This window comes from Electrona antarctica (assembly GCF_951216825.1).
Source record: "Electrona antarctica genome assembly, chromosome: 7".
Classification (NCBI taxonomy): Eukaryota; Metazoa; Chordata; class Actinopteri; order Myctophiformes; family Myctophidae; genus Electrona; species Electrona antarctica.
This window is the reverse complement of record NC_136812.1, coordinates 29,139,295-29,159,108: the sequence shown is the minus strand read 5'-3', so window position 1 is coordinate 29,159,108 and position 19,814 is coordinate 29,139,295. Positions and strand designations below refer to the sequence as shown.

The window sequence follows — 19,814 nt, the reverse complement described above, 5'->3', positions numbered from 1 at the left end:
AGACGCCCTTTCCGGCTCTGGAGCGTATGTGCTCAAGGGAGGGCAAAACTTTCCCGAGATTCCTTGCGAAGCACCGCCGAAGCATGAGTGTGTGTCACAGAGCGCATGTTTGGGTCTGTCCTGGGAAAAAATGCGCTATGATTGGCCAGTAATCACTTGAGTGGCAGCGTGACGTACGTAGCATGCCTTCCACACTTCCGGTGTACTTCCTCCCCCAGTGTAAATTGTTCCGCCCCTCCTTCAACACCAAGCCTCCAGGGAGGCTCTCCAATGTTGAAGCACAGGCGGACCCGTGGATTTATGTTGTGGGTGTGGACTTCGTTGACATTAAGGAAGTATTTAGACAGGTACATGAGTATCTTGGTGGTGTAGCGAATCTTGTGGACCAGACCCATTGCAAGATGCTGTACTCTGTCGTCAACCCTAAGCCATTCCAGCCTGTCAAAGTGGGCAGGGGTGAGGTGGGTTCGGGGAGTGAGGCCAAGTAGTAGCCTGACCAGTTTGTTTTGGGAAGTCTGGAGCCTTGTTTTAAGGGCCTTAGAGGTCCAAATAGAATGGATTCAGTTTTTCCCAGATGTAAAGATAGTTTGTTATCAGCGAGCCAGGTACAGATTCTACTGAGTTCAGAGCTGAGGGCCTTTTCAACCTGCAGTTTGTTCCTGTCCGAGACCAGCATTGCTGAGTCGTCTGCGAACAGAAACAAATTGCAGTCAAAGCTGATGTCATGTCGTTTGTATATATTAGGAACAGTAAAGGTCCTAGTATTCTTCCTTGTGGAACGCCACAGGTCACTGGGAGGGGGGGGGGGGGGGACAGTGGTCCGTTCACCTCCACCATCTGTTCTCTCCCCTCCAGGTAGGATTGCATCCAGCTCACTGATGTGCATCCATTGTACCTTGTACAATGGATGCACAAGGGTCCATTTAGCTACATCTGTGCACACAGTTAAATGAACATGCAGTGTAATTATGTGTGTGGTCTTCTATGTTTTATTTTTATTTGTATGTTCCCTGACCTGTCACTTTGCAGGGAGAACGGGCGCTTCCAGGTCTAGCTGGTGAGATTGGCACACACGGTGACATTGGCCAGCCAGGCGAGACGGGTTTGAAAGGTGCCAGAGGAACCAGAGGCTCACCAGTCAGTGTCCACTTTTCCTGTGTTACACCTTCACATTTACCTTTACAAAATAAAAGATGACATGTTTGTAGATTTTGGGGGAAACAGAGGCCATATTGTTTGAGAGTAAAAACTGATGAATAAATAAACAATACAGTGGTCCTCAAAGATGTTTATGTCAAGGACAACCACATGTATTATGCTGCGGACTGCCCTTTGGAATGTTGTGCAAGGGACCCAATAAGTACTATCTATAAGCTCACAACGGGTCACATCACAATGCGTTGTGAGCTTGTAGGTCAGCTATTTTCAAGTAAACGTGTAGAAGGAGGGAGACCGGCACACTGCCACTTGCTGGTTCAAGAGCTTTTTATTTAATGTCAAAGTACAACGTTTCGGTCTTTCAACCTTCCTCAGGCATAGCCAAAGTATGAAATAGGGTTAAAGTTCTTAATTAAACTGTTCCTAATTTTGTCGGGGACCCCTCAATGACCCCTGGACCCCACTTTGAGAATCACTGACCTAGAATGTCATAAAGCATCTCAGATTTGCTTCATTACAGTTACGCTGGTTTCAGATTTACTCTTGGCACAATTGGCAGCCCTTTTCCATGTTCCAAAATGCTGAGTAATTCTAAACCATGTCCACGTATTATGTAGTCCTTGATTGTGGGAAATATGTTGATAGCGGTTTCATGATTTTATCAAGTTATCACAAAGACTGTTTGCCACAATGGTTGTATTATGTATTGACTGTAATAATAGTGTAGGTGTTATACTTATACTCATTTTTTAACACAGCATAGTACAAGATCAAAGCATGATTTAATATCTTCTCAATCTTGCTTTGTGACCCAAACTTCTGTCAACCCCTAACCAAAGAATGGCTGTATAAACAGCTGCCGTAACACCTGTACTTTCACTGAACATTTAACCTGTTTTGCTAAAACATACTGCAGCATGCCTAAAACAAAAATTCACAGTATACTTAGCTGCAAGCAATGCAGCTAAGTATACGTGTTGCAATGAAGATCATTTGGTATTGTGTAGTTTAATCTTAAAGTTAAAATAAGAAAGCAGAGTACCAGCTTAAATGAGAGAGAAGGGGAAGGAATCCATTTTTGTTCCTTCTAAAGCTCAATTCATACTTTGTCGCACAAAGTCACACGGCAAAAATAGCCAACCTACAAGCATCTGCGACACCTTGTGAGGTTGCATGTCTGCTATTTTTGGTGTGCGACGCCATTGTGCGACAGATTGCTATTATTCATGAATCATGAATTAGGCATAGAGAAATGCAGCTCCTTTCTCATCAGAAAGAACGAACACCAGAGCCTGTTGTGATAGCTGGAGAGGGATGATTGATATGCCCTGCCAGAACCCTGGTCCTGGGAGTAAGGATGGATGAGTGTCTTGAGTGTCCATTTAACAGCAAGCTTATATTTAGCTGAAACAGAGTAGAGAACCAAAACGTACAACATAAAGGCTGTCCCTTCAGTGAATTTCTATGTCTGTTTTATGCATTACTTCTAGGGTCGGCCTGGGGTCATGGGGCCTGAGGGGCAACCAGGATTGGCAGGATACACGGTGAGTTACAGAAATCATAACTGTGTTTTAATGACAGTACACACATATAGACACACAAACACTGTAGAGACACACACTCATGTGAGTACACTCACACACACTTTAGGTTTGGTCACAAACTCAACATCTTCTTATATATTTATGCAGACCATTGTGAATCCCTCAGTTTCATACTCTATGCTCAGGAATTACCACACTGAAACTCTGAGAGGGTACAAATGGAGCCAAATGGACCTGTATGGGTCTGTTTGGTTCACATTTACACTGTCAGAGTTACATTAACACTCATTATTTCATTGTTGCACTTTATTCCATGGTGCCAAATCCCTCAGGTATTCCCACTTCATTCTAATGCTAAGGTCAGCATTCCAAACACTGCCTGTAGCCTCACTTCATTTGAAGATACTAGGCCTCTAATCTTGATAAGTCAGGTGGTGTTTCACTCAAAACTGTTGCATTTCATGTCAGTCTCCCTAAGCTGATTCACCTACCCTGCCTCAGTCAAGCTCGCAATGTTTTTTTTGGTTTTTTTCTTTGAACCTGGACTTGGGGGAGAAAGAATGTACGACGTGCATTGCCTTTCCCATTCCAGTAAGCTTGTTTGGCTTTGTTTAGTCACAACACTAACCGAACAACTGAATCCAGTTGTGTGGCTTGTCAAAACCACAACAAAGACCCACCCTGAAAAAGCAGAGGAAAGAGTTGGAATTGGATATGGCCATGATCAAACCTGTTAGCAGCTCTGAGGTCAGTGCCAGCATCACTGGGCTTAAGTTGCATAACTTGCGCAGGGTACCTCAAGTTCACATTGTACCTGTTCTTGTAAATATGTGTGGTGTATGTACACTCTCAAACTGAGTCACGCTCTGCCCAGGTTGTTGAGTGATTCGTGAGGCCGTGCCAAAAGCTGAATCCCTCTGTGACCGATTGTTAGAGCTCTTCCTCCACAGGAGACTGTGTTTATATTAAACAGTTTTGATTAATACGATGCTGACAGCCTTCACGTTAAAAGCCCAGTGCTATGTAATAATTGTGTCTCTCTGAGGAACAGGCTGTAGCCAACAGAAGTACAGTGGCTTGGTTAGGTCAAATATTCACTGTTCTTTTTTTCCCCCTTTTTTCATAGGGTCACCTTGGCAAGCCAGGGCCCATTGGACCTCCAGGGACTAAAGGGGAAAAGGTAACATGAACACTGGAATGCGATTGTCCTTTCACACACATACAACACGTTATTTAAATATACATTCACTACTGAAAGTATTATTTTATACTTTGGGCACCGCTTAATTCAATATCTATGTTTTATTGTTGATCTTGATATGATGAGATTCTTCTTAATTAATAAAATGGGTTGCACAAATCGGGTCATTTCTATATGCCTGTGTTTTTGTGTCTGTGTTTGGTCCTTTCCAGGGTTACCCGGGAGAGGACAATAATAATGTGTCTGTGTTTGGTCCTTTCCAGGGTTACCCGGGAGAGGACAATAATAATATGTGTCTGTGTTTGGTCCTTTCCAGGGTTACCCGGGAGAGGACAATAATAATGTGTCTGTGTTTGGTCCTTTCCAGGGTTACCCGGGAGAGGACAATAAGACTCCGGGACCAGTCGGGCCCTTAGGTGAACCAGTAGGTCTTGCTTTCCTTCTAATTATCATTTGTGCTCCCATACAGTCCTGCTGTGTTGCAGGGCCGGATTAACACCTCTGAGGGCCCCTGGGCACTGAAGCTCGAAGGGCCCCCCTTCACATGCACGTGTAAAAAAAAAAAAAAAAAAAACCTTTAAGGGGGGCCTGGTGCCCAAGGGCCCCTGGGCACGTGCCCAAAGTGCCCATATGTTAGATCCAGCCCTGCTGTGTTGTTGAATTAGACCTGCTAATGGCTGAGTTTAAACTAGAAGAGATGAGCAGAGCTAGTATGAATAAAGAAGCAATAATTTATTTGCAGCTTGAATGTGGAAGAAATTACACCAAAGAAACGTTGGTGGCATACTACTGTACTCCATTAACATATCCCATTTTGTCCAGTAAAACAAAAATGTTACACTCATATTATTTGTGAAGCATGGGCATGCGCAATGACCATAATGACACTAGTCTTGTGCAGCCAGACAATCGCAGTTCCCACATCTAAATTCAATGAAGTGGCTAGAGCTGTGTGGAAACAATTTGGAGATAAAGAAAAACTGCAAGCGGAACCTTTAGGGGAAATGACAGGACTGGTTTTCAAATTGGGTCTGTGGCCATTTTTTCCGCTGTTCTAGCCCCTACAATGTAGTGTAATCCATATTCATGGTGGTGTGTGTCTACATTGAATTTAGATCCTACCAAACGTATCGGCAGGCAGATATCTTGGATTGTCTGGCTACGTGAGACTATACTGTCCCCTGCTATGGTTGACTGACATGAACTCCAGACACATTTCCCAGCTTTGGATCAGTGGGATCAGTGTGCTTAGAGCGACATACTGTATGTAGCTCCAGGCATTCAAGGAGTTGGGACGTTCCCTGTACAAGAGTGGGGGGTGTTGTATTACCACGTTGGCACAGTGTCGCAGCACATAGCATGAGCAACACAATGGTACCTTCTGTCTCATTGCAACCCGGGCTGAGATTGCTTGGAAATAAGCTTTAAAGAGAAATTCAACCATTCCATTAGACTCCAGTAGGATTCAGCCTATCTACGTTAGCTATAAGAGGTGTGAGGTGGTGTCAAACAGTTGAATCTACAGTATGAAGTGTGCTTTATTTTAAATAGGTAATGCATGTCTGCATGTGTCTGTGTATGTACAGTATGTACAATTATTTGTGTGTGTGTGTGTGTGTGTGTGTGTGTGTGTGTGTGTGTGTGTGTGTGTGTGTGTGTGTGTGTGCGTGTGCGTGCGCTCGTGTGTGTATGTGTGCAGGGTCCCCCGGGCGAGCGAGGAGAACGTGGGGAGCCTGGAGATGAGGGATATCAGGTAGAGATTGATGCACTTACATGACAACACTTTTTTCAGTTGAAAACACATCACATGGTAATTTTGTTGCCAAAATATAGATCAGGCTTACTGTAAAATATTGAAAATATAACCTGTCTAGTCTACACTCTACAAACTCACATTGTGACGCACTGGGAAACATTTTGAACTTGTAGATCGGCTGTCTTAGCTATTTCTGACAATCTTTTTAAAACTTTAAAATAATGCTTAGGGGGATTAAAACCAGTAAAAGACATCACAATATTTAAAATATCCAAAATACCAGATGATATCTAGTCTCATATCACAGTTTTGATATAAATGTGATATATTGCCCAGCTCTGTCATTAGGGACCAAGAAGTCACGCAGTGACTTTGGTCACTCTTTGTTTTTGTGTTTATTTTTCTTCTTCTTCTCCTTCTTCTCCTTCTCCTTCTTCCGCCAAAAATAGCTGTTCTGACTGAATGGTGCAGTCGGTTTTCGCGAAACGCGGTAATCTGGTAGAGGGCCATGCCAAACGGTGAATATGCGACGCCCAAGACGATTGGCCAAATGGTGGCGCTATAGCGCTCAATTGAAAATGCTAACTTTGAACGTGCATAGCTCATGAACCGTTTGACCGTTGGCAATGACACTTTGATACCCATATGCGTATCCTCGTGCTGAACAACTTTCGTGTTCTGACTTTTGACCTCTGACCTTTAGATCACCCGCCATTTTGAATTATATGATCAGTACTTTATTTTATTCTCCTTCTGCCAAAAATAGCTGTTCTGACTGAACCGTGCAGTCGGTTTGCGCAAAACTTGTCAACATGATAGAGGACCATGCCAAACGGTGACTATGTGAAGCCCATCATGATTGGCCAAATGGTGGCGCTATAGCACTCAATTGATGCAAAACTTGCAAAACTTGCAAACTTTGAACGTGCATATCTCATGAACCGTTTGACCGTTGGCAATGACACTTTGATACACATATGTGTCTCCTCATGCCGAACAACTTCCGAGTTCTGACTTTTGACCTCTGACCTTTAGATCACCCGCCATTTTGAATTATTTGAAAAACAGTTCAAATGTAACTCCTCCCAGAATCTTTGCTCAAAATGCACGAAAACTTCTACACGTGAACTTTGGACCTATACGGACAAATAATCGTAGCACATTTTTGTTAAGTGAAAAAATGAAGTTTTTATGAGCCAATGAAAATTGCTGTTTTGTGAAAATTATTCTTCTGCCTCTAATACACACACATGCTTATGTCACTTTACTATGCGAATCCCATCATGATTGGCCAAATGGTGGCGCTATAACACTCAATTGATGCAAAACTTGCAAACTTGCAAACTTTGAACGTGCATATCTCATGAACCGTTTGACCGTTGGCAATGACACTTTGATACACATATGTGTCTCCTCATGCCGAACAACTTTCGTGTTCTGACTTTTGACCTCTGACCTTTAGATCACCCGCCATTTTGAATTATATGAAAAACAGTTAAAATGTAACGTCTCCCAGAATCTTTGCTCAAAATGCACGAAAACTTCTACACGTGAACTTTGGACATATACGGACAAATAATCGTAGCACATTTTTTCTAAGTGAAAAAATGAAGTTTTTATGAGCCAATGAAAATTGCGCGCGCACGCACACACACACACACACACTAAAGTTTATACTGAATGATGTTACTGTTTAGAATGAGTCAACTGACTGTGTCTGCATAGCTCAGTTGGTAGAGCTCTCGCCGTTGGACCACAAGGTTGTGTGTTCAAATCCCGGTAAAGACAACTCAGTGTATCCATTGTGTGCTGCAAGATTTGTGATGACTCAACTATATAAATATTGAAGTAGATTACATTTGACCCATCAGGCACTAGGACATGGCATCACAATAATAGAGATACTAGTAACTGAAATAGTGTAATAAGTCTCATAGTGTAATAAGTGTAATAGTGTAATTGTGTAATATTGAAATAGTGTATTGAGTCAAATTTTTTAATAGTGTAATAAGTGTATTTAGTGTAATAGTGTAATAGTGTAATAGTAGTGTAATAGTGTAATAAGTGCAATGTGTAATACCGTACTGTACTGTACCATACTGTGCTGTACCGTATTGTACCATATGGTACTGTACTGTACTGTACTGTACTGTACTGTACTGTACTGTACTGCACCGTACTGTACTGTACTGCACCATACTGTACTGTACTGTACCGTACTGTACCATACTGTACCATACTGTACCGTACCGTACCGTACCGGGACATGTTATGAGCATGTAGATCTGCTAATTTCTAAAAGTCTGAGTACTTATGCTGAACTAACACTGAATGATTTTCCTGTTAACAATGGAGTAACTGATTGTCTCCGTGTAGCTCAGTCAGTCGAGCTCTTGCCCTTGGACCGCAAGGTTGTGTGTTCAAATCCACCTACTGACAACTCAGCTTGTCAGTCTTATTTGTACATATTGTTGAACGCCCTGTGGGCTATATCAGTGAGATCAATAACTTTAAAGACTGGTGTGATAATAGCCACCTTATGTTAAACACCACAAAAACTAAAGAGATGTTTTTTAATCCATATCCATGGTTATGAACGATTGTCTGCCTAACACACACACGCATGCAGCCACGCACGCACGCACGCACGCACACACGCACGCACGCACGCACGCAGGCAGGCAGGCAGGCAGGCAGGGGCAGGCAGGCAGGCAGGCAGGCAGGGGCAGGCAGGCAAGCAGGCAGGCAGGCAGGCAGGCAGGCAGGCAGGCAGGCAGGCAGGCACGCAGGCACGCACGCACGCACGCACACACACACGCACAAGACATGCCTAAAATGAGGACACACCTTCTTGTTACCAAATCACTGCATGGTTTTACTGTTTACAATATAGTCACTGTTTGTCTCTGTGTAGGTCAGTCAGTAGAGCTCCCGCCTTCGGTCCACAAGGTTGCGAGTTCAAATCCCGGTACCGACAACTCGGCTCGTCGGCCTCATTTGTGCATGTTGTTCTCATTGCGCATTGTTCTTCTTCTATCTTGGTCCCGCTTTATCGCTGCTTGCAGCTATATTTTGTTATTTTCTTTTCCTCTCCATGTTGCTCTGATGAGATAAGAGTCACATGTGGCAGACGAGAGAGGGAGCACTTAAGGTTACAGAACTAGACAGAGCTTCTCAGTGTAGAAAATGCAATATTATCCCCTAATTGTGCAGGGCAGTGACTATCCCATTTTTTACAATTCATGATCAGTTGGCCATCACAGAAGACCCTCAGCAGTGTCTTTCCAAATTGTATACTATAGTGTAGCAAATTATAGCGTAGTAATGTAACCAGGTATCTTGAAAGAATCAAAGACATTAACCCATTTAGAACTGAGGCCGAGTTTTATACTGTAGATAGCAACAAGAACCCCAAAGGGGGTTCCCGTCCTGAATGGGTTATTGCTGCGTTTGGAAATTCGCACTGTGCGCACTGGTGTGCCCTTTTGTCGTTGGTTTATTCAGTGTACTCAGTGCGTTGTCGTTCAAAGAACGAGTGCGCTACGCCTCATGTGCCCGCACTGACTGACCCTACTCAGAAGTTGGGTTGTTCAGTGTGCGTGCGTCACTGCCGTGTCTCGAGCACTCCCCGGCAGGGCAGGAATATCACGATGGCCGTCGTTGCCCCTCTCTTTGCCCATGTGCCCCGACCGGCGCCCACAGCAGTTCATTTTACCGTTTTTCCTCTGCGCAATTTTCCAGTCATTACGGTAACCAATGTTCCCCAAACGTCCCGCGCAGAACAAATCTGTGTAGTGCACATGAACATGAACACCATATATTTGTGCATTGTAGTTGTGTTGCAATTTGCCAAGTGGTTTGACTCTTTTGCGTTACTTTGCCTTAATAACTACCCCCGCTGGTCATCATGACGCGCGCGTGCACACACACACGTCACAGCGCTGCTATTCTGCTGTTATTTCATAACAAACATGAAGGGAGATGATGGCTGACGAGATTCAGAGCGGGGTAATACTAAAGTAACGGGCCCTTCACTGTTATAAATGCAGGTTTCATGTTGGGTCAAATTGATACACTGCGTGAGCCACATGTTTTACACAGTTGAACAATTGAGCTTGTCGGGTACAAATGTAGTCTTCTACCTCTTTCCTCTTACCTGTGCAGTCCTACTGCGTGTCTTCTTGTTTTATTGAAAAGTCCTTAATTCAGCTTCCAACAACAACAACAACACAAGACGTCGCTAACTGAAGTTGTGATCATGTAAAAAAGAAAAAGAAAAACATCCACTCATCTCAACCCATGCACAGCTGGGCATGGAGCGTTGACGACGCGTTGTCTCTCACTCTATCGCGTTAAGCTTCCCAACGTGTTTAACAAACTACACAACAACTACAACATAAAGTGTAACATTTTGAATCTCTATACAGAGCTTAAAATGAACTGAAACAACTGTAGCAGTGAGTGACATGAGGTATTTGTTTTTTCCTTAGACAATTTAATGCAGACACAGGCCTGTACTTCTGTGTCTGAATGGGAAAATCTTATTTCTGTGTTATTCAATATATTACTTTAGCACAAAATATAGGCTTTTCTAAACCAAGCCCTCATTCAAAAGTTATGTAGGCTGTCATTGTATTTTCTGTGAATTAACTCACAGTTTAACCCAGTGATCCTCATCCATTTTAATTTCAATGACCCCCAAATTAAATTGATCTGAATTAGCCTAGGGTGACAGGGTCCTAGGCCATTTCATTATGATTTTCATCTCTGGACTGGGACCCCAATACATTTACACACATACAAACATACATGTTACAAAAAAATGTAATCATGCTTAACCTTTAAGCTAAAATAATTATGGGGACTTAAAATGATTGATGGCCTTCATGCCCTGGCACTCAGCCTTGTGCCCTCAAAAAGTTGACCACACTAAAGGCCAAGTGGCCTTGCCCCTAAAAGGATGAAATTCCAGGCTTGCTTCGAGTCCCCGGCGGCGAAATTGGTCCTTTGAACTGTGTTATAACACACGTATCAACTTGTAGACCAACAGCAGGTAGGCTAATGTTATGAATTCCCTTTCAATGTTACAGGAAGGTGTGTTGTTGTAACTGGTCGTTCGTAAATAAGCCACACTCAGTGTGCACTCTATGACGTCACCGCACTCAAAATACAGAGAACATTCCCTGTGCGCATTTCCAAACACACCATCAACTCCTAAAGCATGAGTGTGTTGACTGTGTTCCTTTCTTGGAGTGAAGTTACCACACAAACCTCATGTTTTATCAATAAAATATGCAATATATTTATTATTATTTTTCAGCAACAGTAATGTGGAAATCAGGTGGTAAAAACAAAAGCGTCTCCTGTGATGGCTGCAGCTGTATTGTGTGACATAATAGATGCAGTTGTAGATTTGAAAATATTTGTAATGTGAGATTCATGTTGTATTTCACCTAGACCTTGTGTTTCAGGGTCACATCGGCCTTACTGGCCCTCGTGGGACTGTTGGACAACAAGGCGTGCCTGTAAGTCAGTAAAACAAAATGTTTTGATCAACTTGAACCCTAGCATCCCCATTGTGGTTATGTAGAACATTCTGCAAATAATAGCAAGCCCCTATATTGTCTGTTTTCGGCAAAGAGATTTGGTGTAGAGGGAAAAACAGGGACGGCCAAGGATAGACCCCTGACCCTGGGTGTATAGAGCTTAAGTATATTACTAACATTAGATTTTTCCAGCTCAGTCAGTTAGCTAATTATTCTTTTTTACCTCTTTGGATCAAGACTTCAACCGTGGTTACTCACTGAAGAAATCAATCTTCTCAATTTGGACAGTTTCTAAAGAATACATTACATAGTCTCCTACAAGGTGTAGGAGTCAATTTGAACTAAATTGGGAAATGCCATCAAAACAATAAATCATGATTTAGTGAACTGTATAAAAGTAATTAATTCAAATTAGGATTGAAAATATCTTGTCTTTTAAGTATGTCAACTTTGAGACAAATAAATGTCCCCCCCTTCGAATAAAATATAATTTCATTTTTGGAGATAAAAAACGTACAGTACAGTAAGATGGCCATTAAATAGTTATTATTCCACTATACGTCTTACAGAATCATTATAGACCTGAATGTGTGTATATTTGTGTTGTTACATATAGGGAACGCCAGGTCTCCGTGGAGAACAAGGTCCAAAAGGAGACAAGGGTGCTCTGGTGAGTCTGCGTCTGATTACGTGAATCCTGGGGGTTTGCTTAATCCACTGTACTTTACAGCCAATTATGGAATATAGTTTGTTGAATCATGTAATTGTATCTTTAAGATGAGTGTGTGCTGGATACACACTAGGCTCTGTACAACAACAATAAATGCCATTCAGTGTTGGCAGTTATGGGGAGGGTTTGGTTGAGCGGTAAACCTGACACCTTGGGCATAGGAAAATCATTTTGTCCTGTTCAGCTACACAGAAATATGAAGGAGGAGAAGATGTGTTTTCTTATTGTAGCTCATAACTCAGGCTGTAGACAGGAACCTGGAAGCAGATAGTGTCAGGATGATTGACCACCCAAAATGCGAGATTCCTCTTTGTTCTTTTGAACATGCTATTTGATCAAGTTTGACGTGTCAATTCTTCTTTGCTTATGAGCTTGCAGTGGAATGTTGAGAACTGGCATCTGTGAATGTTTTGAGGAAAAAAAGATCTAAGATCTAAAACTCAACACTATCAGACTTTCAACCACTATATTTTTTGAGGAGCTACAAATAATAACTACTGAATTCTCCAGATAGGGGGCACAGCATTTCGAAGGAAATATTCGTCCACTTTGACCAACATTTTCATCTGGTTCCCATGCTCAAACAATCCACAAACAAAAGTCTAAATAAACATATGTGTCACTGAAACTCTCTAGGTAGTACTATACTGTATACGCCTAGATACTGTACTGTAGCTAGATTATAATGTACAGATTTAAACAGTACAAACCCATAAAGTTACTGTAGCTATGTTGGATTGGATTTTTTTTCCAATTTCAGAAGCCCCTTTCAGAAGCCCCTCAGACAGAACTTTGTCTGAATTATCTTTGCTTTTTTGAACTGTCACCCATTAGAATTTAATGGAAAATGCTTAAGGCGCTTTGGGCTCTATTTTCGTCCATGCTATCCTTAAACTTCTTTGCCCTTTTTTTCTTTTTTTTTTTACACTATTTTGTAAAAAAAAATTAAAATAGCCAATCTACAAGCTCACAACGTGTCGATGTAGATCGGCTAGTTGTACTATTCAAAAATGTTTTTCAAAATAGTAAAAAAAGGCAAAGTAGTTTAGGGATAAGGGGTTTAGCATGGGCGGAAATTGAGCCCCTTGGCTCTTATGTATGCTTCTTGGAGTTCCCTCTCAGCATAGCAGTGGGCGTGGTTTTCTGGACCCACTGAAAACTCTCCAATTCATTTTCCCCATAGAGATTTACAAAACTATTTGTGAAAAAATTATTGAATATTTAATTTTATTATACTACATTTAATAAATACCCTTTGTTTAGCGTTTTTCATTTTCATTTTTTCCTCAGAATCAAAGGTTTTATGGTCATGACTCACCAGGATCCTGAATGGCTTGATTCTAGGTTTAAAATAATTAATATATATATTTTTTTAAATCTCTATGGGAAAAATTAATGGACTTTCAGTGGGTCCAGAAAACTATGCCCAGTGCTATGCTATTCTGATCCAATGTAAATCAAAATGACATGAAATCCACTTCATACAGTACTGCGGTGCTGTGGGTGCAGTACTAAGTTCCGACCAGTCATTGGTCTGACAATGACAACCTACTGTACCTCAAACCCTATACCTAACCCAGGGGTTCTCAACGTTTTTGGTTGGGGACCCCGGAAATGCTTTGGCCTTGTCTCACACAGCACAATATATGGGGCTTTCCCCATGTATGGGGATTTTGAGTGACAAAAAGCTAGATTTCATAGTTAACATATGGGCTTAATATCAGGGATCTCCATATATGGGCTTAATTGCGACAGCAGGTCACGTTTACTATGATATGATCCCTGATTTACTATCATCCCTGATGATGTCATAGTGATGTCACGAGACCTGGGCACAATATATTTGGGCTTTCCGCCTGTATGGGGATTTTACTATCATCCCTGATGATGTCATAGTGATGTCACGAGACCTGTGCCCAGGATTGTGAGCGACGATTGTGAGTGACAGATTGAGTGACGGGGATTGTGAGTGACATGACGTGACAAAAAATGCATGGTTTCATAGTTAATAATGGATGTTTTATCTTTTTGCGTTTACCCAGGGAACAATGGGCAAGAAAGGAGCAAGGGGGCTGAATGGAGCACCTGGTGTTGAAGTGAGTATCACATCAACACATCAGATGGGAGCTTGTTCTGTTTTATTTTGTTTTGTTTGATTGTGATGTATCTACGTTCCAAGCACCATTGGTAGGTTCACATTACCAATCAAAATAAAGGATGTAATGTTAGGTATTTTGGCATTCACTGAAGACTTAGAAAAACAAGTGCACTCTTTTATCTTCAAATAATTGTGCATAGGATCCATATAGGAATAAAATAAACATGAGAATAAGTTGAGAGATTGGCAACTAGATATTTGGTAACCACAATTATTAGCACAGGAACCAATTCAGCTTAAGTAAAAAACAGTGTGGGTGGTTTGGAAATTTCCCAGGGGCTGGTTGGTTTACCTGGACTCAAAGGAATGGAGGGATACCCTGGATTGGACGGTCCACCCGGACTGACCGGCTTACAAGGATTTCCAGGGAATCGAGGACGACAGGTACTCAACTCAACACATTGTCTTTACTGTGTTGTGTGTAGTTGAGGCACTATAAAGGCTGTATGTAACATGTAGCCCTGCCTGAAGCTCATTCATACACCTACAATGTCCCCTGGATAAGGGCGGATTCCATCTTGTGTGAGTGATAGATGATTGGTTTCCCACACGGGAGACCCTGGTTCAAATCAGGGGTGTTACATTTGCACCGTTACCTGTCAAAAGGGGGTGGATGTAACAGAGTAGCCCTGTTTAAGGGATACTCTGGGCCCAATATCTCCTCTGGCTAATAAGGCATTTTCTGACCTGTCAAGAGTTCCAGTTTGACTACAGTACATCTGTTGGTTATTTAATCATCAGCAGAATGGCCAATCTTCTCCATTTGTCCATAACGGCTGTAGTTTTAAGACCCAGAAATGAGACTTAAAATTACAAATAAAAATAAAATATTCATTAAATGCCTAATTGTTTTTTATCAAGTCTTAATATGTATTAGATGTTTCTGCCCTCCATCAAATATATTGAAAGAGAAAGGCTGTGCCCTTTATGTCTGGCTGCCAGTTGTGTAACAGTTCTTGTGTGGGATTTAGATAATCTTTTTTTTCCCTTCTTCTTCTTTTTCTTTTTTTTACGTGAAAAACATTGTCTCTTGCAGTTTGAGTAAGTTCTTTGAACTTGGAACCATTAAATGCATCTAAGTCTTTTCAGCACCAGAAACATTTCATTGCCAAGTCTATGGTTTATACAAGGAATATCCTTTGGCATTAGTTATGTAATAAGAAAAATGCATGTCTGTCAATCAAAAAGTAAGACATTTGTTCTTGCTAAATAACCTCTTTGTTCCTGTGAGAGAGGTTTCCTACCAACAGCAGTCATAAGCCATTGGTCCAGTTCAGTCGTCCAGTGCAGTGAGGGTGCTTTTTTATTGCACAGAACACAGGGCTCTCACACGGGGAGAGCTTGGCAGGAAACAGACTGATTTCACACTACATACCACTGTGGTGGAAACACAATATGGCCTCTTTCTGCTTCTGTTGGCAGACGGAGGGGGAATCTCTACAGAGCCGATCCTCATCATCTCCCGGGCTTACCAAGCAATCATGATTTCCATCATGGCTATCAATTATCTTCTATCTCATTGTCTTTCTTTCCTATATCCACATCTAGCTCCTCGATAAAGAAAAGACTGTTTATTAGGCTGAATAGAATAGTGTGGAGTAATGGGAAGGAGAAGAGAGAACTAGATAAAGTGCCTCTCAGGGCACAGGTCTCCACCAGGGCAGGTCAGGTTGTGGCCTCCTTGGATGGCAATTGGATGATTTGAGGCATTTTGTTCCAAAAAATGTTTTGCAAAAATCCACCTGTTGGTGGCGCTATAACAGGCCAATGTGAAAAGGGTGGGATATATTCCTCAGCCTAGGAAAGTCTGTGAAAGATTTCACGTAAATTGCACGCTGCGTTTATGATTTGAGGCTTTTTGTTCAAAACGGGCCAATCCTGCAAACTTTGAAAGCCAATGTTAGCCAATTAGGATGGAATATGAAATATTGGACAGAACTGGCTATAGAGATAGTGTGTAATGATTGACAGAATCTGGAGGAGTAAGTAAATGCTTTTTCAAAAGTCGGCCTCCTGGTGGCGCTTATAACAGGCATCCAGGGAGTGTGTGTGCTTGCTGTGGGAGTGTGACGTTGCTGTGACAATGTCTCAAGTACATGCATATTGGTTCAAGTGGTAGAACAGGTGTTTTGTCTTGTCAGCATGGCCATTGTACTGTATGAGATCACTAGATGTTGCTACTAGGGCTTCTAGACTCCAAAAGGGCCCTATTTTTGGACAGGTACATGAAGCAGACAGCAAAGTTCCCATGGCGCATTGCAATTTTGGTGTCAACAGCTGCCGCAAAGCAAAATCGTGTGTCCGTTGTGATGTGTGTCGGAGTCTCAACTGTGAGCCCTTTTGGACCTAGGTATTATTTATATGCATTGGAAACAATGGAAGCGGACAAGAAGAAGATGTTGCAAGTTTTTGTCAGCCAGAACCGGGTGAAAAAAGCAGGGAGGAGGAATACAAATAAATTGCAGCTACACTGTAGCTTTGTAGCTTTGCATCTGGAAGTTGAACCCAGCTCAGCTTGAATTTGTAGCTTTGTAGCTTTTGTAGCAGCTACAAACGTCGGATGCATCTTCGGATGCATCTTCATGTCACTGGCTTCCATTGACAATGAATGGTAGACCGTATCTTTGCATCTGCCCGTGTGAACGCACCATATCACCACACCGCACCTGCCATGTGGTTGACTGCACTTGACACTTTTAAAGGTTCACTAGTGTTATTATCTATACTTTAGGTTTAGGTGATTTTCATCGCTCTTTGAATGCATCTGTTTATGGCAGACAGCTTCAGTGACCGGGTCTTTAACCAATGCAAGTTTCTTGCATGTGCTTCATGTGTGCTTTCTGCATACTGTACATCCACACGAGTAGGGGTGAGGCACCAGGTCAGACTTGATTAAATCTCTGATAGATCTTATTAAGCTGACAGACACAGTGGCCTTTTCTTATGCAAGAGCTCCCCAGAGGTCCAAGGATTGGGGTTCAACCAACAAACCTTTTCCGCGGTGAAATTCCAAACCACTTCCTGCTGATTTGGGGCTTATTTTTTCACGATTTATCCATTTTACCTCACAGCGATTCAGAAACAGAAGCTGGATGTACAGTGGAGGTCAGCCAATTCAATCTGTTATTCTAATATCACTCTCTCCCATCTGCCACCTCCACTGCTCTGATGGAGCAGGAAACCATTGTGGTCCTTGTGGCTCAAGAAAGCACTTCAGCAACAGCCAGTCATTTTACCGGCACTTCACAAGCACATTGTAAAGAAATATTATGGAAAGGCCAGCCGACTTCAGCCCTGTGGTTCACAGCCCTGAGTGACAGATTTAACCACTTAAGCCCTATATACAGTACTTTATTGACTGGAATCCCCCAGGCTCTAATACGACCCCCTCCTTTTTTTCCCCTCTACAAAATGTCTTAGCAGAAAATAGTTGTGCTACAAGCTCGCAACATAACCCAACCCTGCTATTCTCACCTAATGTTTGCCACAGACCAGGGACGCTAGCGTTCATGTGGTTAAATGTACAGTATGTTGAAATGGAATATTATTATGCAGACACGGCTTTGAATTGTGCAATGGAAATGTACAGTATGTGCGAATGGACATGACATATGAGATATATGTTGAAATATGGCTTAATTGTGGTTCCTTGTTATTATTCCTGTCCAGCCCTGAGTATTATGTCGTTCCCCTTCTAGCGCGTGACCACACCTCAGCACAGCAGCTGCTTTTGTCATTTTATTATTTCCATTCAGGAACTGATTGTTCATTTTTCTTGATGACCTGTTTATTGAATTAAGAACACTTTTTGACATTTAGAGTTTCAATTGAAGGTGTGTGTGTGTGTGTGTGTGTGTGTGTGTGTGTGTGTGTGTGTGTGTGTGTGTGTGTGTGTGTGTGTGTGTGTGTGTGTCTGTGCGTGCGCGTGCCTGCGTGCGTGCGTGCGTGCGTGCGTGGTTTCAGGGTACGAGGGGTATGGTGGGGCATGTGGGCCCTGATGGACGTCCAGGACCCAGGGGAGATGTTGGTCTTCCTGGACTGATTGGAGAGATAGGACCACCTGGTCAAAAGGTACAATACTACCCACAATGGAGGATATGTGCGTGACATCATCATACCCGGACATTATGCGGGAACGCCCACTGGCCTTGACAACCCATACATCCAAACAGAAAAGTAACTCCTATCTGATTGCAATAAATTACGTTAAACTGGGAACTGCCCATAGATCCAAAGTCCCGTTAGTCCGAACATGCATTAAGGTTGGCGAACATGCACTGCTCCCCTGCTTGCGGTTATGTTTAGGTTAGGGTTAGAGATAGGGATAGTCATTTCGGAACAATGAACCTTCTGACTAATAAACTCACTTTGCCACTCACTTTGCCACTCACTTTATGCACGTGCACATCGATAGATCCCCAATCTGAGTGTGTTAATGACAAAATGCCTTTTTTAATCAATTACTCACCCCATGATGCCTTGAATTCATAGAGAATGTTCCAATATTCCAATATTTGTTGTATAGTTTAACACCAGCAAAACTATATATATGTATACGAACAATCTGCTTATAGCATGCAACATTTAGATTACAGTGTGAGAGTTGTTTTGGAGTTTATTTATTTATTTTTATGTATGTATTTATTTTTTATAAATTGCCAATCTACAACCTCTACGACCTCTCTTTGTCCAGGGAGAGCTGGGCTTGCCAGGGGAGAGGGGATCCCCAGGAATTAAAGGAATGGAGGGGGCCACGGGTGACCAGGGCTGGAAGGGAGACCCCGGACTGAAAGGGCAAACGGTGAGTATATATAATTCGTGATTTAAAATTGGACAAGTAGTCTTGTCTATACAATATTGAATTGCTCTGTTTACATAATGCTGTACCCTCTCCAACTGTATATACTTTCCCCATTTTCAACAGTTTATATTATATTCTGACACTTGCTTTGGCAATGTAAACATATGTTTTAATATAAAACTAAATAATATAAGATAAGAATTTAATCTACTTGGTGAACTCCAACAATACTGCAATAATATAAAGGATATGCCTGGACATATTTTAGGGTCTCGTCAATTTCAAGGTCATTGGTAATTGTAAGGCCAGTGTGTCTATTACATAATGTTTTTGTGCCAGTTAATTATTATGATATTACCTGGAATTGGATTATTATATGAGTTACTGTTAGACATTACAATCATATGCATAGTCAATTATATGCACTAACTGGTTGAGCCACCAGGGCGCCCCAAAGTTAAAAACAATACAATCTTTTATATCAATCTCTAAATATAGCACAGGGGTTTAAGTAGCCAATTGCGGTGGGGGTAAAAATTTGTGTGTCTGACACATTCCACCTGGCAAGGCCAGGTTATGTAAGATCTCCAGGCACTCCAGGGACCTGAGAATGAGGTGCTCTGAGTCTGGTTAACTTACATAACTCTGCAAAATACCCCACCCTTATCCCCCTTGTGTGTCGGCCCTCCCCTGTTCACCTCCATTGATGGTGGTGAAATGGAGACGAGGCTTCGGCCCCTGGGTCCGATCCCCTTACGCTTTTCAGAGAGTGCACTATTCTAGGCCAAACCCGCTGGCCAGAAAGCAGAGCCGACTAGAGGATGTGGATGATTGGCTGTACAAACACGGTGTCTGCCACCATGCACGACAGACCGAGCTCAGACACAGACGGGACGTACTAGACACCCACTCCTTGTCCT

The 19,814-nt window shown here is 42.2% G+C and overlaps 1 protein-coding gene across 1 annotated transcript in view; it reads left to right on the top strand.

Annotated features, from left to right (window-relative positions):
* col24a1 (collagen type XXIV alpha 1 chain) overlaps positions 1–19,814 on the top strand; it is a 142,594-nt gene that overhangs the window by 112,514 nt on the left and 10,266 nt on the right. The window contains exons 39-49 of the mRNA XM_079504922.1: positions 1,030–1,137; positions 2,649–2,702; positions 3,829–3,882; positions 4,271–4,327; positions 5,603–5,656; positions 11,131–11,184; positions 11,822–11,875; positions 13,978–14,031; positions 14,370–14,477; positions 18,057–18,164; positions 18,787–18,894. Coding sequence (XP_079361048.1) covers positions 1,030–1,137; positions 2,649–2,702; positions 3,829–3,882; positions 4,271–4,327; positions 5,603–5,656; positions 11,131–11,184; positions 11,822–11,875; positions 13,978–14,031; positions 14,370–14,477; positions 18,057–18,164; positions 18,787–18,894 — 813 coding nt within the window. The remainder of the gene's footprint in view (positions 1–1,029; positions 1,138–2,648; positions 2,703–3,828; positions 3,883–4,270; positions 4,328–5,602; positions 5,657–11,130; positions 11,185–11,821; positions 11,876–13,977; positions 14,032–14,369; positions 14,478–18,056; positions 18,165–18,786; positions 18,895–19,814) is intronic.